The following is a 24515-nucleotide window of genomic DNA, read 5'->3' as shown; positions in this document are numbered from 1 at the left end:
ATATAAGCACAAATTGTAATACTGTTTAACATCTGTTAATGGAAATCAGACATTTCAGTATTATGCTTCACTGATGATTTATAATCAAAGATAGAAGTAATATAGGTTCAACCAAGTTGATGTTAAAAAAAAAAAAAGGTTATATGCTTTCTGGTTCAGTGGCAAATGAAAATCTTTGCGTCTTCTCCTCACTTGTATATTTCCCTTCTCTGTCCCTCATTGTCCACCTACACCACTCACCCTCCCTCCCCATTCTTCCTTTTTTCTTTCCTCTCCTCCTTTTAATCCTACTTCCTCCTCTTCCATTTCCTGCTAGAGTGTATAGTTCTTGAAGGAAGAGAATGTATTCTGGTCACCATAATTCTTGACACCATCATGCTGCCTGCCACAGAGGAAGAGCTGGAATGAGTGGATCCATGTCCTTCTACCTTTGTCTCCTTTGTCTCTTCTCTCTTGATTCCCTCCTTTGAAAATTCTTCTTCTTTCTTTGTCCTGTTTCTTCTTTTCTTTTCCCTTTTTATCTTCTTCCTCTTTTTGCCCCCCTTTCTCACTCATTCTCCTCCTCTCCCTGTCCAATCCCTTCCTGCCACTATTCTGTTCTCCTTCTGGGAGATGCCTTCTCTCAGAGGATGCTTTGACCTCCTCATTCTTTCTTCTGCCTGTGATTGAACCCCAGAGTTGTCTGTGTCATCAGGTAACTCACATACAGAAAGTGAGGTAGAGGAGCATAGGGGTGCTTGCTTTCCTGTCTTACCCCTCTTATAGTGTGTGTGTGTAACATCTGAGGGATTCGGTAATAAAAGTTATTGTAATAATTGTTCTCCCAGAGATTCGCTAATCTGGCACTCCATTGTTGAGCTCAGCTTTGCAGATTGAATTAGATAACTGTGGTTCTCAAAGTTTGGTTGATATAAGTATTACTTGGAAACTTGTTAAAAATACGAGGCTCAGTTCTATTGCACCTCAGTTAGTATGGACCTTTCTAGTCTTGATTAGCTTACCAGGTGATTTTGATGCACTTAGAAGTTTGAGGACCACTGGTTAGAGTTCTCTGGCTAACACTTTCAATGACTTGAAGCCTTATTTTTCTCTAACTTTATAATTTTTATTCTGTACTGGGGTATAGCCAATTAACAATATTGTGGTAGTTTCAGGTGAACAGTGAAGGGACTTAGTCATGCATATACATGTATCCATTCTCCTCCAAACCCCCCTCCCATCCAAACTGGCACGTAACATTGAGTAGAGTTCTATGTACTATGTAATAGGTCCTGTTGCTTATCCATTTTGAATATAGCAGTGTGTACATGACCTGCCCCAGCAACCATAAGTACATTTTCAAAGTTTGTAAGTCTTTTTCTTTTTGTAAGTAAGTTCATTGGTGTCATTTCTTTTTAGATGCCACATACAAGGGGTGTCATGTGATATTGTGCTTTCTCTGTCTTGAAGTCATACTTTTTGACATATCCTGTCTTAAAACATTTTTCCTTTAAAAAATTTTTATTATGTAGATTTTCAAATAGAGACATTAAATAAGTCACAGTACTCATCATCCAGTACCAGTAATTATGAACATTTTGCCAACCTTATTTAATCTCTCTTGGCAATACTTTCTTTTTTCCTGGACAGTTTTAAGGCAGACAGCATGTCATTCACCAACAAATACCTCAGCATATACACATACATGTGTGTGTGTTGGTCTATCTAACAGAAGGTTTTTTTTTTCTTTTTACACAACCACAATGCTATTAATACATTATACCTTACAAAGTTAGCAAACATCCCTATGCCCATGATTGTATTAAAATCTCTTGTTGGTTTGTTTCAATCAGGATCCAGTTGAGCCCATACATTTTATTTTCCATCATGTCTCTTAAATCTCTCTCTGTAACCTACAGTCCTCCTCTCCTTACCCCTGAAGAAACTGAATCATCTCCCTGGAAGATTTCCCACATACTGGATTTGGCTTTTTGCGTCCTTATGGTGTTAACTTGTTTCTCTACCTGATAGTTAGATCTGTCAGGTTGGTTATATTCAAGTGATACATTTTCAAAAAGTTTTCTTGTCAATCTTATTTTTTTTGGCAAGCATACTTCATGCATACTCCCTATTGCATTGAGTCAGGAGGTATGTAATGCCTGATTGTCTCACTTGTTATGATGCAAAGATTTACCAGTGAGTTCAGGTGTTGTCACCTTGAACTTTTTCCTGGATTGGTTTCCCCAGAAGCAGATTCTGAGACAGAGTTGAGTGTAGCAGTTTATTTGGACTGCTATCCAGGGAAGCAGGGTGGTGGGGTGAAGCGGGACAGAAGGAAAGGAAGCCAGTACAGGGTACTGGAAGTTCGTGAGAAGGCTGCTGTTGTGGGTATAGGACTTAGTCCCACAAGGGGCTTCCAGAAGACTGTATAGAATGTCCCTTAAAGAGCTGGTAGGCTGGGGTGTTTGTCGGACCTATATCTGTCATTGGTTAAAGGCTACTGGAGTAGGGGTGGAGGGAAGCCAGAAGAGGCTTCCGACTTCTATCATCTCATCCGTAGGTATTCTGTTGATTTCTTAAGTGCAGAACTTGCTTCATCAGCTATTTGGTTAATCTGGTTATTTTAAATCTTGTGGTAGACACTATTTCAGTTCAGTTCAGTCGCTCAGTCGTGTCCGACTCTTCGCAACCCCATGAATCACAGCACGCTAGGCCTCCCTGTCCATCACCAACTCCTGGAGTTCACTCAGACTTACGTCCATCGAGTCAGTGATGCCATCCAGCCATCTCATCCTCTGTTGTCCCCTTCTCCTCCTGCCCCCAATCCCTCCCAGCATCAGAGTCTTTTCCAATGAGTCAACTCTTCGCATGAGGTGGCCAAAGTACTGGAGCTTCAGCTTCAGCATCATTCCCTCCAAAGAAATCCCAGGGCTGATTTCCTTCAGAATGGACTGGTTGGATCTCCTTGCAGTCCAAGGGACTCTCAGGATTCTTCTCCAACACCACAGTTCAAAAGCATCAATTCTTCGGCGCTCAGCTTTCTTCACAGTCCAACTCTCACATCCATACACTATATTTGCTACTAATATTTTATAAAAGTAACTTGAAGCCTTAGATGATCTGTTCTTCCAGGGAAGATTTATGCTTGCTTCTGCCAGATACATGAAGGCATTGCAACTTCAGGTTCCCATTAATCCACTTTGAGATAGTAAGATAATTTAAAGCTGAGATGCTCTTTATTCAGCCTATTTTCAGTTACTCTGACTCCTAGGATGTAGCCCCTTCTGGCTTTTCACCCTTGATGGGCCCTGGATACCAATCTCTGTTGCTTTAGCTCCTCAAGGCTGTCAAAGCACCATTCAGCTTCTCAGCTTACCTTTCCAAAACTGACGAAAATCTTCGGAGGGAAAAGTAGCTCGAAGGACATTCTCTAGGCCCCGGGCTTGCTTCCCAAGATCCAGGGGATACTCTCTTTTCAAGATACTGGCTCTGTACTGATATTTTCATTATTTTCTTAGCTTGCAGAAAAAAAAACCCACAAAAACCAACCCTGCATTTTTCCAGCTTTTCCAGCCAGGGGAATGTTTCCAGAATATCTGTTACTAGAACCAAAAAGTCTAATGATTGCTTTTATAAAAAAAAGTCTAATTAAATTTATTGTTTTGTTTACTTTGGGGAGACTAATGTTTTATTGTATTTTATATTCTTTAGTTATGGATAGGCTTCATACAACTGATTATACTGATCCTTTGTTAAAATATTTGATTTCTGAAGAACTAGTCAATATTAGAACATGATCCATTTGTAAACTTGAAAACATCTACATTTATGTCATGAGCAGTTGTACCCATTTAGATATGTAAATTTAAACTTTTCAAGCAATGTTACTCTCATCATCTTATTGGCACATAAAACACAAAGTACAAGTCATTCTAAGTTAATTATGATAATCTGCTTCAAGGTGTTTATTAATATTAGTCTATTAAGTAATTCATTGTTTAATTGGAATTACTGAAAAATTTTTAGACTGGAAAATTAGCATTGTCATATACATTTTTATTATTTGTATTCCTTTAATTAAAGCCAGACTTCTCTGACATTTGTCTAAATTTACTGTTAGTTTATGAATGCTTTTCAATGGATTTTCCATAGAATGTACAGAAAGACAATCTCTTTACCATAATATTACCTTGCTGATAATCAAGATTTTTGAATTGGTTTGTTGTATTACAAAATACTCTTAAATTTACTTTTATAAAGACAAAATATAACTAGCTGGAAGAAATAATTTGGTATGCAACTTCTAAGTGTTGAATCATTTCTAAACTCATGAATAATTAAAAAGATAACTAATATAGGATAATGTTTTTTCATGATTGTGATTCACTGTTAATTCCCATTTTTTTCTTTCATCCTTTTATTTCCTTTGGTCCTCTTTCTCTCCATTTCTTTCTCTCCTACTCACTCCTTCTCTTCTTCCTATTTTTCCTCTCTTTTATTCTCTTTTTCCTGAACTCCCTCCTTCTTTCCCCTGCTTCCTTTTCTCCCTCCCTCCCTTCTTTCTTCCTCTTTCCTTCCTTCCACTCTTTCTCTCTGTTTTTCAGATGTATCTTTAAAGAGAGGGACTAGTGAAATCTTTGGGGGTTCGAAAGGGAGCATAGATATTCTTCCAATAATAAAGGTAAGGTACTGCAAAATATTTTAGAAAATACAGTTAAAAACATTTAATTTTAAATGTTTAAAATTTAATTTTTAAAAATACTATTACGTCTGTAAATGTACAATGATTAGTTATAGAAGTAATTTTGAGTATTTACTATCTGAGAAATTATGGTTTCTATATACATTGAGAACTATAGGAATATTTTTCTACCTTTTGTTTTTACTTTAGAAAAAAATCCAATCAACTTCAAAAATAAGCTAGATAAAGGGTCTTAGAAGGAGTTATAGTTATATTACTATTGGTATTTTGAATGTTGTATTTCATAGACTCACAGAGCAGGGATGTCCTCCTTAGCACTTACCTGCTTTATGAGTCCATGAGTTACAACATTCAAAAAAGTAGCTCACTTTTTATCTTAGTGCTGTGTTTGTGAGGTTGATTTATATAGTCACAGTGATCATTTTCACTACTACATTTTATTGGACCAAGGTTGTACAGCTAAGTGGATTTGAAGTTAGAGTGTTTCCTTCAAAGTTCAGGCATTTAGCGACTATGCTATGCTGTCCATTGATTATAAAAAAGAGTGTCTTCAGAATACTTGTATAAAGTATACTTTTTTAATACACAAAAATGCAAGTGCTAAGAAACTGGCTATAAATCAAATATCATAAGTATATCAGAACTTTCTTGAATATTATATTCATCTCTAATAAAAGGCTTCAGGGAATGCAATTTTGAGTTTTCTATGCTGCATTGTGTCTTGAGAGCTGAGAAATTTGAAATTGACAACAGAAGATGTTTGAACTGTGTAAGAGATTGAGGGGGCATAAGAGCTGTCTGCCAGTGGCTTTTCTAGGGATCATTTGCAGTGCTTATTAAATACATAGCTTCCTTTTTTCCATTTTGGACATAGTGAATCATAATTTCAGGTATGAGGTTCTCAAAAGTTTGTAATTCAGGTGTGAGGTTCTTAAAAGTTTGCCAGGTAAATTCTTAAGGAAACTAGAATTTAAGAATTACTTGCTTAGTGTACTGGCACTTATTCTGTGAGGCTTCGTACAGGAATAGGAATAGTAGTAGAAGTTACAAAGTACTAGATTTTGACTTGGATAGAAAAATTCTGGCGATTAAAGGCACTAAATGAAATGGATTTCTTAGAAAGTGACCATGAAGAAACTGAAAATCATTTATGAATTATTGCTACTGTTTTTAAATTAGAAAAATGCACTCTTTTCTTGATATAATTTATTGCCATCTGCTAGGAAATTGTCAACATAGAAGTCTATGATGACTAGAGTGTGAATAGCACCTCTAAACTTTTGCCACACGCTACCTGCTCAGCTGGATGGGGGTGTGCGGTGTATGGAGTAGGGGTGATTCACTGATATGGCCTAAGGGCGTAGCAGTTGATATTGGGGGACTTGGAGTTGAATTCTGACTTTAATGTTGACTGTGTGATCTTAAATAAACTAATCTGTTTGAATGTGTGTCCTCCTTTGTAAGATGATAACAGTAATATCTATCCTACTGGTAGTTTTTAAGTGATTCAGTCCAAATGAGATGTTGATAACATCGTGGCACATGGTGGCAACTCAGTTTTTCTCTTACATTTCACAAAGGGCACTGAATCTCAACCTAGAGTCTCAGAGCTATTTGGAAGGGAGTGAAGTGGGGAGAAGGAGTGAGAATTTATTGTAAGGAGAGTCCAAAATCCATATGCTCACCTAGCAAAGTCTGCAGGTGGGGTAAACTGTGTATCTTTCATGTTTGTTGTTAATGTTCAGTCCCTAAGTTGTATCCCACTCCCTGCAACCACATGGACTGCAGCACTTCAGCTTTCCCTGTTTTTCACTATCTCCTGGAGTTTGCTCAGACTCATGTCCATTGAGTTGATGATGCCATATCATCTAGCCATCTCATCCTCTGTTGCTCCCGTTTACTCTTGTCCTCGCTCTGTCCCAGCATCAGGATCTTTTCTAATCAGTCAGCTCTTGGCATCAGGTGGCCAAGATATGATATCTTGCATATACACATGGAACTATTTAAAAAATATATAGGGTACTATTGTGATTATATATATATATATTTTAAAATTTACTTTAAAGTTTTACTGAATTCATGGCTATTTTTGACAAATGGATTATAGTGTTAGTTGCTTAGTCGTGTCCAACTCTTTGTGACCCCATGGACTGTAGCCCACCAGCCTCCTCTGTCCATGGAATTCTCCAGGCAAGAATACTAAAGTGGGTAGCCATTCCCACCAGAGAATAATAAGTGCCTCATAGGATTATGGTAATTTAAAAATTAGTCCACATAAAGCATTTAGCCTAGCACTTGGAACACATTTTAATTCAATATTAGCTGTAATGATATTACAGTATTAGCTGGGCTTCCATTGTGGCTCAAACGGCAAAGACTCTGCCTGCAGTGCAGGAGACTCAGGCTCAACCCCTGGGTTGGGAAGATCCCCTGGAGAAGGAATTGGCAACCCACTTCAGTACTCCTGTCTGGAGAATTCTATGGACAGAGAATTCCATGGACAGGCTACAGTTCATGGGATCACAAAGAGTCGGACATGACTGAGCAACTAACTTCCATTTTCACTAGCTGTAACGTTGACAAATGACGGTGGTGGTGATGATGATGCTAGAATGTGTGTGTGTGTGTGGGAGGTCTTTGAAACTTTTTGGTGTTAAAAGCTGCGCTCAGAGACTTCTGTTTGTGGCTAAATGGGAAACTAGACGACCTGAAAAAAGCTCTTGCTGCAAAATACCTGGAAATTTTGGAGAAAATTAAACAAATATCCTCAAGCACACCACAGAGTTCACAAGAAAGTAAGGTAAATCCCAGGAGCCAAAATAGAAAGGAGAACTGAAAACCAGAATGGTCAGTTTATAAACAGATGCTGGAGTAGGTTGTTGGTCTCAGTTACAAAGAAATTTAAATTAACCACCACTAAGGGAAAAGAGATGAGCCTTGGACATATGAGAGATGGGGCTTGAAACTCAGACTCACACATTTAGTTAGAGCCTACAAGACTTATCCCAGGAAAAGGTCAACTAGGAAAGTATCTGCCTATTCGGTAAGGAGGTTTCTGTTTGGGTACTGAGAAGTGGAGTAAACATGAGAAAGGCTCTCTTCCTAATAATTTGGGTCTGCCCTCATGTTGGTCTGTCATTCAAATTTACACTGCTTGGGTTGCTTAGGAAACTCTTGGAGCCTGTGATTCCTTTCTTTTTTAATTAAAAACTTTTATTGAAGTATAGTTGATTTATAATGTTGTTAATTTCTTCTGTACAGCAAAGTGATTCATTATGCATCTGTATTCTTTTCCATTATGTTTTATCAGGAGATATTGAGTATAGTTCCTTGTGCTGTATGGTAGGACCTTGTTTATGAACCTGTGATTCTTGAATGGAGATATCTAGCTATACATATGTTGAATGGATGTGTGTAATCAAACTATGTATATTCCAGAATGCAGGGATGATTTAACACTAGAAATTCCATAATGCAGTATACCACATTTGCAGATGAAAAGGAAAAAATATGACCACATCATCAGATAAAGAGGTGCAACAAAAGCATTTGACAAAAACAACAATCACCTTTTAAAAAATAACCCTTAACAAGTTAGGAATAGAAGAGAACTTTTGTATCCCATAAAGGGTATCAACCAAGACCTTTAATGACGGTTACGCCTCTGGTAAAAGATTAAAAGTAATCCCTTTATCCCGATGTACAAACTTAGATGTCTGTCATTCTTCTAATCAACATGCCCTAGGGGTCTTAGCTGTGTGAAAAAAGAGAAGCAGAAGAAAAGGTAGGCCTGTAAAGAAGTCTCAGACTAGTCTAGTAACATTGCACACTTTTAGTAATAGCTGTCTAAATGTTCATGGGGGAAGAGTGGATAAGTGAATTGTGATGCAGTCCTTAGCAATACCATTTCATCCCAGCCATGAAGGTGAATCAGCTGCAGTGGCCTTGAACTAGAGTCAGCTGGTATCATTGCTATCCCCTTCCGTAATCAGCTTCACACTAGAGCGAGAAAGACCTGGAGCTACATTTCCCACCATCTCATTTCCATATGGTTCTAGGTTAGTCTTCCAATTAGGGTTATTTGAATGAATTTGTTACACACAAGGGAAGAGAGAGTTCTTATACTGCAGAGGAGGATGCAAGAAGATAATTGATCAGCCTTGCTTAGCAAGCCCTTGCAGTTCCTTTGTTTCAGTGTGGTAGACACTTGAGATTGTCACCTGGCTCCTGGATTCTTAGCTTGCTGCATGCACTAAAGTCATCCCTGACAGCTCTCTTGATCTTTGCTCCCCTAGGGCTTCCAGCAGTGATGGACACTTCTAGTTCTGTCCATTAAATCCCTTTCTGCTTGGAATACTTAGAATAGCTCTGTGTTCTTAACCAGACCCTGCCAGACACCCTAAGTTCCAGGAGAAGGTTTCAATGACATATGGTTGGGTGAAAAAAATGAACTGCAGAATTTCACAAGAGAATCAAAAACATGCAAAGCTATATTGCATCTTGTTAGTGGACACATACATATGTAGTAAAAATTTTAAAACATGCAAAAGAATGGAAACCAAATTCAAGGACAGTGGCTTCCTAGGGGTGGGGATTTTGAATTACTGTGAAGTTTGGAAGTGTTGTATATGATTTTCCTTTAAATCTGAATTTTCTGTTTTGTTTATAAAATTACTTTAGAAAAAACCTGAAGAACAGTTATTTATGGCCTATGAACTTCTTGACAAAGCCATTGATGGCATAAATTTGAACTGCATGTTAACTGCTTTGCCAAATGGATCATCAGTGATTGACCATTGCTATGCCACGGTGAGAATGAGAAACTCTTACATTAGACTTATTGTCCTTAACTAGGAAGCATAGGTAAGTAAAGAATGATCTATGGTGGTTCCCCTCTCACAGACTGGAAATACATTTCTCTCCTCTCAGAAGAAATCAAGGAGGGTGAGGAGTCTTTGAACCTGTCATTGAAAGGCCATTGGTGAATGTGGAAAGCAGAGTAATTATTGTGTAAGCCAGATTTTAAAGGGTTAAGATGTGAGCATAACTTAAAGGCTAAGAATAAAATGATAACCTGAATAATAATAGGATAGAGCTATTTTTATATGTTTCGATAACTGTATTCCTTTTTAATTTTTGCTTCAATTCTACCGAAGCACAACCACTATATAGATGGAGACATGTGCAAACCAGTCACACCGAATAATTTCATAATGGATTTGCATCTTGAACTAATTCAAGCCCAGCACCGAATAGCTGTTGTGCTTCTTGACCAGTTGCAAGGTAGTAGTCATCAAAGCAGATAACTTGTTCTGAATCTATTTTAAGACATGTTCAAGCGTGGAATCAATTTTATTTGTGAATAATGTTCTTGTTGACCAGGTGTTTTTCAGATAAACTTTGTTGCTTTGTTTTTTCTTACTTCCCTGATTAATATCAATAGATAGCTTTCATTATTTCTTTACACCTTGGTTAGCAAATCAGTAAACTTCTGAAAAATTAAATTATTTGAGTTATAGTAAACTTTTGGTATTTTCTTAATTAAGCAAACATTTATTGAAGTGAATATCAAGATCTGGGAACTGTTTTTAGGCTTGGTCCAAAAAAGACACAGCCTTTAATTTTGAGCTCTAGATAAGTAAGCCAACTGTAAGAGTCAAGGTTCATAAATGCAGTGGAAGTGGACTCAGAGTGCTTGCTCTTGGCACACAGAAGAATATAACTGACAAGAAAGTCAGGGATGGCTTCCTGAAAGAGATGAGAGTTGACCAGAAAGCTAGCAAGTGTCTTTATGAAGAAAATTGAAAAGGAGGCAGTCATTTCGAATGGAGAAAGCAACTTTGAGCAAGGTGGAAGCAATTATATGAAGTATAGAAACTGCTGGAATTCTCTTATGGCTGCAGTAAAGAGCACACGTGGGAGACTGACACAACTAAGCCTAGAGGTAGATCACAGAGCTTGAAGGGTTAAAGGGTTTATATATTATCCTGAAGCTATTGAACTGACCTGAACTGAACTGAATTGAAAAATTTAGAGAGATATCTCTGACAGCAGTGTCAGAGGCTAGATGAGTTGGATTATGTTGCATCATATACACGGTTTGTTGTTCAGTGACTTTGTCCAACTCTTTGCAACCACATGGACTCCAGCATGCCAGGCTTCCCTTTCCTTCACCATCTCCTGGAGTTTGCTTAAACTCATGTTCATTGAGTTGGTGATGCCATTCAACCATCTTGTCCTCTGTTGTCCCCTTCTCCTCCTGCCTTCAGTCTTTCTCAGCATCAGGGTCTTTTCCAGTGAGTCAGCTCTTTGCCTCAGGTGGCCAAAGTATTGGAGCTTCAGCTTCAGCATCAGTCCTTCCAGTGACTATTCAGGACTGATTTCCTTTAGGATTGACTGTTTTGAAACTAGATTTAATCAAATGTTGGTTAATTAAATAATATTTGAGTGCAGATTTTTTTCTCCTCAGCTTTATTAAGAATATTATTGACAATTACATTATGTAAGTTCAAGGTGTACAATGTGCAGATCTGCTATACTAATACATCGTAAAATGATTATTGTTATAGCATTAGCTAACAACTCCAGCACATTACATAATCACTGTTTCTTTTTTTGTGGTGAGAATATTTAAGATTTACTCACTTAGCAACTTATAAATATATACTCTAGTGTTATTAACTATGATCCATGCTATATATTAGCTCCCCAGAGTTTATTCATCTTATGACTGGTAGTCTGTACCCTTTTACCAATATCTGTTTCTCCACTCCCTCAGCCCCTGGTAACCACCACTCTACTCTATGTTTCTATGAGTTTGGCATTTTTAGATTCCTTGTAAAAGTGATACCATCCAATATTTGTCTTTCTCTGTATGATTATTTCACCTAGCATGATGCCCTCAAGTTTTATGCATGTTATTGCAAATAGCAGGATTTCCTTCTTTCTCATGACTGAATAATATTCCATTGTGCATGTGATATATATCTATATCAATCTGCCTCTATATGTACATCACATCTTCTTTCTACATTCACCCATTGATGGACACTTAGGTCATTGTGATATCTTTGTTGCCGTATTTTAGCTGTTGTGAATAATGTTGCATTGAAAATGGGATCATAGATATCTCTGAGATCTTATTTTCATTTCCTTTGTGGATATATCCAGAAGTAGATTTCTGGATCATATAGTAGTTCTTTTAATTTTTAATTTTTGGAAACCTCCATAATGTTTTCTATAGGGGCTTAACCAATTTACACCCCCACCAATAGTGCACAGTGGTTCCCTTTCATCCACATCTTCGCCAGTGTTTGTTATCTCTTGTCATCTTGATGATCAGTTCAGTTTAGTTGCTCAGTTGTGTTCAACTCTTTGCAACCCCATGAACTGCAGCACGCCAGGCTTCCCTGTACATCACCAACTCCAGAAACTTACTCAACCTCATGTCCATTGAGTCAGTGATGCCATCCAACCAGCTCATCGTCATCATCCCCTTCTCCTCCCACCTTCAATCTTTCCCATCATCAGGGTCTTTTCTAATGAGTCAGTTCTTCATATCAGGTAGCCAAAATATTGGCACTTTAGCTTCAGCATCAAGTCCTTCCAACGAATATTCAGAACTGATTTCCTTTAGGATTAACTAGTTTGCTATCACCATTCTAGTTGATAGCCATTCTAATAGGCATGAGGTAGTATCTCCTTGTGGTTTTGATTCACATTTTCCTAATGATTAGTGACGTTGAGCATCTTTTCATGTACTAGAGAGCTATTTGTATATGTTCTTTAGAAAAATGTCGTTTAGTTACTCTGCCCATTAAAATCAGAGTTTTATTATTAAGTTATATGAGTTCTTTATATATTTTGGAAATATGTACGTACATACTTATATTTACATGGAATTAATTATTATTTCTTTGCAGTATCTGGATCTGCTTGATATTTTTCTCTGCCTTATTGAACTGCCACCCTGGCACAGATGATCACTTTTTCCTCCTGTCATCCATTACTGTCTATGCTGCCGTCTGACTAATGTTGCCTAAAGACTGCTTTTGTCATTCTTATTCAAGAACTTTACAATGGGTGTCTGTTGATGATTGTGCTATAAAGTGTGACTCCTGTATTGGGCATTAAAATTTTTCTTGCAGTCTCATCTTTCTTATCTCCAATGATTATAATCATGAGAACTATCAATTAATTAGCATTTATAATACCCTAGGTGCTGAGAGAATGGTGCATTATTTTCTGTTTTCCATGCAGGTAAATTTCCTTATCCTTTGCCATTAAAGAAACTTTATATTTTTAAATGGTGTCTGTTGACATCTTTTCATCAGGCAGTCATCATCCCATGGTGGCTCATGTGCATTAACACAAATAATTAAACCTCAATAAAAGGGTTTATTGTAAGGTTATTACAGGTACCCTATTTCCAGGTCTTTTGAGAACTAGATCTAGAAAATCAAGAAAGTTTCTTGATATATTTTCTACCTCCCTGGGTCAGCATACCTTCATCTTCTTTTCCCTCATCCTGCTACCTCTTTCCTGGACCACCATGATGGTCAGTCTCAGCTACACACGAGGATCTCTCACTGCTCATAACCAGTTGGCAATAATTTGTGTGTTAGTTGAAAATTTTGAGAGACTCTGATTTTATCAGCCACAGAGAGCAAAGTGGAGATCTTCATGTGGTACCCAGAACTCTTGCAGGGACCATGGATGGAGCAATTTTGAAAAGCTTTTGAGGAAGGAAAGTGACCAAGAGTAGGTTGGATCCTATTTATCAACATTCAAGATGATTTTATTTAAAGTGAAATAGAAAATAAAATATTTTTATAATTTGAAAACTCTTCATGTCCTCATACTGTGGCTAATAAAATAATTTAATGATAAAACTCTATTATATTTGTTTGAATTTTTATCTATTAATGAAAAAAGATGACCCATGATAGAGGATTTGATTTAGGTCATACCTGAATGGTCAGAAAGCAACAGTTAGAACTGGACATGGAACAACAAACTGGTTCCAAATAGGAAAAGGAGTACGTCAAGGCTGTATATTGTCACCCTGCTTATTTAACTTATATGCAGAGTACATCATGAGAAACGCTGGACTGGAAGAAACACAAGCTGGAATCAAGATTGCTGGGAGAAATCTCAATAACCTCAGATATGCAGATGACACCACCCTTATGGCAGAAAGTGAAGAGGAACTAAAAAGCCTCTTGATGAAAGTAGAGTGGAGAGTGAAAAAGTTGTCTTAGAGCTCAACATTCAGAAAACGAAGATCATGGCATCCGGTCCCATCACTTCATGGGAAATAGATGGGGAAACAGTGGAAACAGTGTCAGATTTTATTTTTCTGTGCTCTAAAATCACTGCAGGTGGTGACTGCAGCCATGAAGTTAAAAGACGCTTACTCCTTGGAAGGAAAGTTATGACCAACCTAGATAGCATATTCAAAAGCAGAGACATTACTTTGCCAACAAAGGTCCATCTAGTCAAGGCTATGGTTTTTCCTGTGGTCACATATGGATGTGAGAATTGGACTGTGAAAAAGGCTGAACGATGAAGAATTTATGCTTTTGAACTGTGGTGTTGGAGAAGACTCTTTTGAGTCCCTTGGACTGCAAGGAGATCCAACCAGTCCATTCTGAAGGAGATCAGCCCTGGGATTTCTTTGGAAGGAATGATGCTAAAGCTGAAACTCCAGTACTTTGGCCACCTCACATGAAGGGTTGACTCATTGGAAAAGACTCTGATGCTGGGAGGGGTTGTGGGCAGGAGGAGAAGGGGACGACAGAGGATGAGTTGGCTGGATGGCATCACTGACTCGATGGACGTGAGTCTGAGTGAACTCCGGGAGTTGGTAATGGACAGGGAGGCCTAGCGTGCTGCAATTCATGGGGTCGCAAAGAGTCGGATACGACTGAGCGACTGAATTGAACTGAACTGAATGGTCTAGTGGTTTTCCCGACTTTCTTCAATTTAAGTCTGAATTTGGCAATAAGGAGTTCATGATCTGAGCCGCAGTTAGCTCCTGGTCTTGTTTTTGCTGACTGTGTAGAGCTTCTCTACCTTTGGCTGCAAAGAATATATCAATCTGATTTCAGTGTTGACCTTCTGCTGATGTCCACGTGTAGAGTCTTCTCTTGTGTTGTTGGAAGAGGGTGTTTGCTGTGACCAGTATGTTCTCTTGGCAAAACTCTATTAGCCTTTGCCCTGCTTCATTCCGTATTCCAAGGCCAAATTTGCCTGTTATTCCAGGTATTTCTTGACTTCCTACTTTTGCATTCCAGTCCCCTATAGTGAAAAGGACATCTTTTTTGGGTGTTAGTTCTAGAAAGTCTTGTAGGTCTTTATAGAACTGTTCAATTTCAGCTTCTTCAGCATTACTGGTTGGGGCATAGGCTTGGATCACCGTGACATGGAACGGTTTGCCTTGGAAACGAACAGAGATCATTCTGTCGTTTTTGAGATTGCATCCAAGTACTGCATTTCAGACTCTTTTGTTGAGTATGATGGCTACTCCATTTCTTCTAAGGGATTCCTGCCTACAGTAGTAGATACAATGGTCATCTGAGTTAAATTCACCCATTCCAGTCCATTTTAGTTTGCTGATTCCTAGAATGTCGACGTTCACTCTTGCCATCTCCTGTTTGACCACTTCCAATTTGCTTTGATTCATGGACTTAACATTCCAGGTTCCTATGCAATATTGCTCTTTACAGCATCAGACCTTGCTTCTATCACCAGTCACATCCACAACTGGGTGGTGTTTTTGCTTTGGCTCCATCTCTTCATTCTTTCTGGAGTTATTTCTCCACTGATGATCTGTAGCATATTGGGCACCTACCGACCTGGGGAGTTCATCTTTCAGTGTCCTATGTTTTGCCTTTTGATACTGTTCATGGGTTCTCAAGGCAAGAATACTGAAGTGGTTTGCCATTCCTTTCTCTAGTGGACCACATTTTGTCAGAACTCTCCACCATGACCCATCTGTCTTGGGTGGCCCTACACAGCATGTAAAGCGTGAACTTCCAGATGGTCAAGCGGGTTTTAGAAAAGGCAAAGGAACCAGAGATCAAATTGCCAACATCATCTGGATCATCGAAAAAGCAAGAGTTCCAGAAAAAGATCTATTTCTGATTTATTGACTATGCCAAAGCCTTTGGCTATGTGGATGACAACAAACTGAAAAATTTTGGAAGAGATAGGAATACCAGACCACCTGACCTGCCTCCTGAGAAATCTGTATGCAGGTCAGGAAGCAACAGTTAGAACTGGACATGGAACAACAGACTGGTTCCAAATAGGAAAAGGAGTACGTCAAGGCTGTATATTGTCACCCTGCTTATTTAACTTATATGCAGAGTACATCATGAGAAATGCTGGGCTGGATGAAGCACAAGCTAGAATCAAGATTGCTGGGAGAAATATCAATAATCTCAGATATGCAGGTAACACCACCCTTATGGCGGAAAGTGAAGAACAACTAAAGAACCTCTTGATGAAGGTGAAAGAGGGGAGTGAAAAAATTGGCTTAAAGCTCAACATTCAGAAAACTAAGATCATGGCATCTGGCCCCATCACTTCATGGCAAATAGATGGGGAAACCATGGAAACAGTGTCAGACTTTATTTTTTTGGGCTCCAAAATCACTGCAGATGGTGATTGCAGCCATGAAATTAAAAGACGCTTACTCCCTAGAAGAAAAGTTATGACCAACCTGCTGCTGCTGCTGCTAAGTTGCTTCAGCCGTGTCCGACTCTGAGCCACCCCACAGACGGCAGCCCACCAGGCTCCCCCGTCCCTGGGATTCTCCAGGCAAGAATAATGGAGTAGGTTGCCATTTCCTTCTCCAATGCATGAAAGTGAAAAGTCAAAGTGAAGTCGCTCAGTCATGTCCAACTCTTAGCGACCTCATGGACTGAAGCCTACCAGGCTCCTCCATCCATGGGATTTTCCAGGCAAGAGTGCTGGAGTGGGGTGCTATTGCCTCCTCCTAGACAGCATATTAAAAAGCAGAGACATTACTTTGCCAACAAAGGTCTATCTAGTTAAGGCTATGATTTTTTCCAGTAGTTGTGTATGGATGTTTGAGTTGGAGTATAAGGAAAGCTGAGCACCAAAGAATGGATGCTTTTGAACTGTGGTGTTGGAGGAGACTCTTGAGAGTCCCTTGGACTGCCAGGAGATCCATTCACTCCATCCTAAAGGAAATCAGTTCTGAATATTCATTGGAAGGACTGATGCTGAAGCTGAAACTCCAGTACTTTGGCCACTGATGTGATAAGCTGACTCATTTGAAAAGACCCTGATGCTGGGAAAGATTGAAGGTGGGAGGAGAAGGGGATGACAGAGGATTAGGTGGTTGGATCGATCACCGACTCAATGGACTTGAGTTTGAGTAAACTCTGAGAGTTGGTGATAGACAGGGAGGCCTGGCGTACTACAGTCCATGGAGTTGAAAAAGAGTTGGACATGACTGAGCGACTGAACTGAACTGAACTGAACTGAATGATAGAGGAAGCAATAATTTTACAAATAGATAGTTACTCTTTAGTGTTTAGAAAATATTTCCTTTCTTGAATGTAAGCCTGATTGTAACGACAGTCTTCTTCTCTTTCTTCTTCAGTTTTGCAGACTCCAACTGTGAGCAAAAATACATCTACCAAAGGTACAGAGAAGCTAAAAAAACCTGCAAGCCCTGATTGTTTTACAGGTAATTAAAATTTGGATAAAATGCTTTTCCAAATTTCTTCAGGATAGTTTTTATGTTGCCCTTTTGGTAAAACATTTGTCTGCTTTTACAGAATTAAGTGTGATGAATAAAATAAGGAAGAATAAGCTATCTAAAGCGATTTATTTGATGCAGAAAACTCTTCTAATATTTGAGAAAGATGCAACCTGTTCTTCTCTACAGAACTACTTGACGGTAACAGTGTATACCATTCCTTACTTTAGTCCAGACTTGAAACCCCTGGTAAAAATGAATGATTTATTGCTCTTTTCTAAAAATAATGTGTTGCCCTTAACATTAGATTATGAACTTTCAGATTTTCCATGTTTAGTCCTCTCTTTGTGAAGTGAAATAGTTCTAAACAGGAAAATTAATGTATATCTCCTGCCTTGAACTCTCTTGAAATGAGAGATTCTCCTTCTGCAGGGGGGACCTTACATAGGGAACCAAATAAAATCAGAAGGGTTCAAAATGAGGTAAACTGTAGAATGTAAGTGACACTGTGTATGCATAAATGCATTCCTTACTATGGAACTAAAATACTTAAAGTCCTTGGGCTAAGACACTTTCCTAAGATGGAGATTGCTGATTTATGGACCAGTTGCCTTACTGCTGTCTCTCTGTGACCTGGAAATGGTTCTGTCTTCTTACTAATTCATTTATGTTGATTTTAGAGTTTAAATTTCTGAGGGGAATCACATTTCTGTTTTATTTTGTCCCTATGCATCACAAAACTTTGATTGTGTTGGGTGAATGAATGGCACATGATAAATTAGAGACTACCAGTAGCTTGACTGACACAGGGTAGAGGAGTGTAGGTCAAAGCTAGGGGGAGGATACAGCATTGAAGAAGAGTCTGACATCCAGTGGGGATCCTATAATAGAAGAGGGAAAGGAGATGAGACTGAAAGCACATACAAAGCGATTCCTCTTCAAGGAGGGTGGACTGCAGAGCAGACACCTCATCCCTCTGATGTAGAAGGCAAGGAGCAACAGACAGATATAGATTTCTATAAGTCTGTTGTGGAGGCAGAGAGTTGAGTGGATACTTTCTTATCTTAATCATCTGTTAAAGTAGGAGGCAAGGAAATCTGCCAACCATGAAATGTGGGGCTAGGTAGATGGACTGAGGAGAGAGAAGGTGATGGGAGAGTGGAGAGGAATGGATGAAGGAGCGAACTCTAAGATAAAGGGCTGGCCAGCATTCTGAAGTTCTAGCTGAGGCTGAAGACCATGGATTTCCAGAAGGCCCCATCTGCATGCTGGTATGATGTTATCCTGGTGTGGTGTTCTTAGTAGCTGTGACAGTAGAATACTTGTGACAGAGATCTGTACCAGACTGGACTTTTTCAAAAGTATGGAAGTATAGGTTAAAAGTTCACAATGAGAAATGGGTACAGATTGAGTAGAGAAGGCAGTAACACCCACGAAGGCTTTTAAACTTTTAAAGATGTGGCAGACTATGGAGATATCAAGAGATCGGGCCTCTGTATGAGGTTGGGGGCCATAAAATCAGAATTTGAGAGAGTTAGAAGGATAGGTGTTTGAAGTCAGGAAGTAGAATATTGGAATTTCAGATTTCTGGCATGTAGAGTTTCCTGATCATGAGTCTGTCACTTCATTTATCCAGCAAATGGTTTTGAGGGCCTGTGATCCATTCAGCAAATGTTTCAAAGCAAGTTGACTATGTGCCTGGTATTATGCTGAGTACAGGGGATAAAAACAAAGATTCTTTCTTCATTCAACTGATATTGATGGATTGCCTACTCTTTGTGGTTTCTGCCTTCAAGATAAATCCGATCTATGGGAAAATAGACATGTAAGTAAGTGATTATGAGTCATTGTCATAAGTGCTTTAATTGCAAGAGTGCCAGGGAAATTCAGGAAGAGAATACCTAACCCAACAGTGGAGAATGTTTGAGGAAACATTCGGAAAAGATGACACAAAGTTGAATACTGAAAGACAGGCAGGAGTTGCCAGAGACGGAGAAAGACAAAGGTGGAAAGGACATGCAAGGAAGAGAAAACAACTTGTGCAAAGGTCCTGAGGCTGGAAGGGTCATAGAATGCTTGTAGTTCTATAGGTCATTCAGTGTGACAGAAGCTAAGATGCAGTGGCAAAGGGGAGAGGGGTGTTTGGAAAGGATAGTAAAAGGTGAGCCCAGAAAGAAAGTAGAGTCTAGTTCAAAAGAAATCTAAGGATTCTGGATGGATGCTGCCAGTATTCAAGGGGAGAAAGTCTGTCCTGGCCGTATTCAGGGAGAGCCTTGATACACTAGAATCTCCAGCATTTGAATGAAGGAATTTGATGATGGTGTTGGATCATCTCAGCTGACCAGGCCAAGCAGTAAGTGATCTCTGTCGGAAGACTCCTGGGGTGCGTTCAGGATTCCATTTCTTAGCAGCTGCTTCTACAACCAATCTTTATTACCCAGTGTTTGGAGGACATTGGTACTGCAGTACTATTTCGATGGCAAGTAAAGCTTATCTTTTAGAACTGTTTCTTTCAGGACTCATTTCTTTCATGGCCTCTTAGAGTTCAGAGAGAGTAAATCCTCCAGGATTTTCCCTTTTGTTTTATTATGGCACAATTTTGTCTTTGCTACTGCTACTGCTAAGTCACTTCAGTCGTGTCTGACTCTGTGCGACCCAATAGATGGCAGCCCACCAGGATCCCCCATCCCTGGGATTCTCCAGGCAAGAACACTGGAGTGGGTTGCCATTTCCTTCTCCAATGCATGAAATGCTATCATAATATACCCATTCCCCTGTTATGTCTCTATGTTCCCACTATCGTGATTGGAAACACATTGGAGATGTGGGAAAGCTGAAGTGTTCATTTTCTTCTCCTTGTGTATCTTTTCTTTCTATTTCTTAAGTGAAACTATTTTAACTTAAGAAAAATTAAAATATTCTGTTAAACTCATGAGAAGCATTTAGAGGCTCCACTTTTTTTTTTTTTTTATGAGGAGCCCTCCATAGGATTGTCACCAGCTGGGAAATGTTGAATATTTTTTTAGAAGTCCTGAAATCGTCCATCGCCACCTCTGCTCTTTCATGGCAATTTTTTATCCTAGTGTTAAAAAGCTTAGTGATTAGTCCTTAGGGTACTCTGATAAATGACGATGTTATGGATCAAATAATTGCCAGAATTTCTTTCCTTAAAGAAGACAAATAAATTTCTCTCCCTTGGCAATCATTTTTTTTTTTTTTGGGCTATATTACAGCATGCTTTACATTATCATCATCTGGTAATAGAATTATCCCCAAATCAGTATCTGATGTGTCACCTGATACCATAAAAAAGATTAGGAAAGCCTGGGTCTTTGCAGAACTCTTCAATAATTCATATCATGTTTCAGTTTTTCAGAAGTTTCCTGACCTCTTAGAGATGAATGCTCTCATCAGGTGTCTGTTTTATTCTAAGTCCATTAAAGGTGGAGCAGCTTGTTGCCACAGATAAGGGACCACCTTTTGATAAGAACCTGTTAGCCTTCCAGATGAGATGGTTGGCTTTTTTTTTTTTTATTGTGGGGATTAATTTTTCTCATTTTCCTCTGTTGGTTATTTGACTTCTGAAAGTCCTTGTTGGCATTTTACACACTATACCTCTGATTTATTTTAATGGTTTGCATCTAGAACCAGCCCGAGATGTCCCTGATCTTCTACTTCTGATCAAATAGAGGAATCAGCATATGGCTTATGATCTTCACTCTTAGTTCACTTCAGAGTCTAGCACTCCAACACTGAGCATCTTTACAGTGTAATTTCTCACTGGGCAGAGGCAGGAATACTCTTCAATGCAAGTGTTAAGGGTACCAGGGCAGGTTATATACTGCTGTTTTCTGTCTAGCATCCACTTTCCTTTCCAAATGTCACCTTTGGAGGAATTTCTTCTTCCCCACTAGAGGTAATCAGGTGGGACTTTTCAGGGCCACTCTTCTCAGCCAGCCAAGAGGATGACTGGTGAGGCAAGCTAGGCCGATAGGTTGTTCCCTCCTTGGAATCTGAATCTTGAGCAGAGGGATAAAAAGACAAAAACTAGTTGGCATTCAGGACTTTCCAGGCGTCTCAATGATAAAGATTCCCCCTGCCAATGGAGGAGCCTCAGGAGACGGGTTCAATCCATGGGCTGGGAAGATTCCCTGAAGGAGGAAATGGCAACCCACACCAATATTCTTGCCTGGAAGATTCCATGGATAGAGGAGCCTGGTGGGCTATAGTCCATGAGGTTGCAAGGAGTCAGACATGACTGAGCACACACACACACACACACACACACACACACACACACACACACACACACACAGAGTTGGCATTCATTCATTCTGATACCCATGTCCTGATCAGATTCTTTCAGTTGTATTCTGAGGACCCTCTTGCCTCTGGTCCTGCTATGGTCAAAGTCTCATTTTCCTGTTGCTTCTGTTACCAAAGAACCCTAACTGATGCATCTAGTGATCTTGTACTGTTTGTTGAAACTTAAATCAGTAATTGACTGTTCCAAAATTCAGTTATAGTGCTTCAACTCTAAGCAAAGAGAGCGTTATGGATTAGCAGATTATTTTTTATAATCAACACAAAATCTAATTTTATGGCCCTAATTTGGAACCATAACTAATGAAGAAGCCCAGCCACTAGAAGTTCTAATCACTCCTGGTTTTAATATTTCCTGAATTTACAACTCAGGGCTTCCCAGGTGGTGTAGTGGTAAAGAATCTGCCTGCCAATGCAGGTGATACAAGAGACTTGGGTTTGATCCCTGGGTCAGGCAGATCCCATGGAGGAAGAAATAGCAACCCTCTCCAGTATTCTTGCCTGGAGTATTCCATGGACAGAGGAGCCTGGTGGGCTGTAACCCATGGGGTGGCAGAGTCAGACATGACTGAGGGACTGAGCACAATGCAGAGCTCCTAAATACTATTGTATTAACTATGCTACCAATTGAAATGATTTTCCCTATTTTGTAGCATTCTAGTCAAATCAATCCTATTTGCTTTTTTGAGGAAAAGTATATGTAAGCCAATTTATTTCAGAGACCTTCTCAGTTCTTTTAAATTGTTCCATGCTAAAATCTTCCTCATAAAGAGTAAACCCCTTTTTGATTCTGACCTTCCTCTTATGAGGTCATATTTTGACCCCAAGTCTTCAAAAGAAGACTTCAGTCTTTTAGCATATTTACATTTTAGGATTTTTTTCTTTTAAATATTTTGAGGTTATTGCAGTGAAAACATCATCTAGGTTGCCTTTTCATGCTTCTTTTAAACTTCACTTTGCATTAAGACAAGAAATCATAGTGGTTAGACGTAGAAGGATCTTGATTAGAGCTGTGGTTCTGCTGCTGACTAGCTATATGACCAAGGTCAAGTTACTTATGCTGTCTTAAGTTTTACTTTCTTCATTTGTAAAATGGGTGATCTTGGGGAAGATTTTATGAAATGCCTATAAAATACTTAACATTTGGCACAGAGTAAGCAGTCAATATGGAGAAGGCAATGGCAACCCACTCCAGTACTCTTGCCTGGCAAATCCCATGGATGGAGGAGCCTGGTAGGCTGCAGTCCATGGGGTCACTAGGAGTTGGACACAACCGAGCGACTTCACTTTCACTTTTCATTTTCATGTATCGGAGAAGGAAATGGCAACCCACTCTAGTGATCTTGTCTGGAGAATACCAGGGACGGGGGAGCCTGGTGGGCTGCCGCCTATGGGGTCGCACAGAGTCGGACACGACTGAAGCGACTTAGCAGCAGCAGCAGCAAGCAGTCAATAAGGGCTTCCCTGGTGTTTCAGATGGTAAAGAATCTGCCTGCAGTGCGGGAGACCTGGGTTTGATCCCTGGGTTGGCAGGATCCCCTGGAGGAGGGCACAGAAACCCACTCCAGTATCCTTGCCTGGAGAATCCCCATGGATCGAAGAACCTGGTGGGCTACAGTCCACAAACAGCGACTAAGCACAGTATATGCAGTCGGTAAATGTTAGCCATTATTATTACTACTACTTCTATTCTCTCTTCCACTTTAAGCACTCTGGGATATTCTGTTTTGTCGTATCAGAATAATTTTTGGTGCTTTCGATAGATTTTTCTCTAGCAAACTACACATTTTTTTCTGTCTTTTCTCTTAGATCTTATAAGTTGTATATTTTATTCTCAGCAATATTCTTTGTTAGGATTCTTGGATATGACTTAACCTACTTTTCATCTCCTTCTGAAATGTACATAATATTGTTGAGAACCCAAAATATACTTTGAGAGATCTACTAGATGAGGAATAAATATGGTGCTTTGTCATTCCAGTCTTATGATTGTTATCATGCCCTTCAAAGTTGCATTACATCTTTCCATAAGTGTTCTGCTGTACTGTGGATGTTAAGGCATTTTCAGATATATTTAACATCAATCTGTCCTTATAAGCATTGCATGCATGCTGCATGCATGCTAAGTTGCTTCTGTCGTACCTGACTGTCTGTGACCCTATGGACTGTAGCCTGCCTCTCCTCTGTCCATGGGATTTCCCAGGCAAGAATACTGGAGTGGGTTGCCATGGCTTTCTCCAGGGGATCTTCTCAACCCAGGGATCGAACCCGTGTCTCCTCTGGCTCCTGCATTGCAGGCAGATTCTTTACTGCTGATCTACTAGGGAAGCCCTTTAAGTATTGAGTAGCTTACGAAAAGAAGTTGGTCACATGTTCTCTAATGGGAACTATAGGGAGAGAGATTGCATTCAAACGATTGTAGTTTGGACTTCAGTACTATTGTGGCAATAAAACAGTATGGTTTTTTTTGGAATTATTTTTTGAAATTGAAGTGTTGCTGTACAATATTATGTAAGTAACAGGTGTACAATATAGTGATTTACAACTTTTAAAGGTTCTATTCCATTTATGTGCATGCTTAGTTGCTCAGTTGTGTCTGACTCTTTGTGGCCCTTTGGACTGTAGCTCTCTAGGCTCCTTTGTCCATGGAATTTTTCAGGCAAGAATATTGGAATGGGTTGCTGTTTGCTTCTCTGGGGGATATTCCTGATCCAAGGATTGAACCCGTGTCTCCTGTATCTCCTGCATTGCAGGTGGATTCTTTATCTACTAAGCACT

The 24515-nt window shown here is 39.3% G+C and overlaps 1 protein-coding gene across 10 annotated transcripts in view; it reads left to right on the top strand.

The window, feature by feature from the left end:
• Window positions 1-24515, top strand: part of CFAP54 (cilia and flagella associated protein 54) — a 312031-nt gene that overhangs the window by 44072 nt on the left and 243444 nt on the right. For 8 of the 10 annotated variants that reach the window (XM_027542096.1, XM_027542094.1, XM_027542092.1 and 5 more), the window contains 5 exons: window positions 4584-4660; window positions 9362-9490; window positions 9838-9967; window positions 17316-17402; window positions 17494-17615. In XM_027542096.1, coding sequence (XP_027397897.1) covers window positions 4584-4660; window positions 9362-9490; window positions 9838-9967; window positions 17316-17402; window positions 17494-17615 — 545 coding nt within the window. The remainder of the gene's footprint in view (window positions 1-4583; window positions 4661-9361; window positions 9491-9837; window positions 9968-17315; window positions 17403-17493; window positions 17616-24515) is intronic. The other 2 variants (XM_027542095.1, XM_027542091.1) reach the window with 1 other exon arrangement.

The sequence above is a fragment of the Bos indicus x Bos taurus genome, chromosome 5, assembly GCF_003369695.1.
Source record: "Bos indicus x Bos taurus breed Angus x Brahman F1 hybrid chromosome 5, Bos_hybrid_MaternalHap_v2.0, whole genome shotgun sequence".
In the NCBI taxonomy this organism is placed as follows: domain Eukaryota; kingdom Metazoa; phylum Chordata; class Mammalia; order Artiodactyla; family Bovidae; genus Bos; species Bos indicus x Bos taurus.
This window is presented reverse-complemented; position numbering and strand designations above follow the sequence as displayed.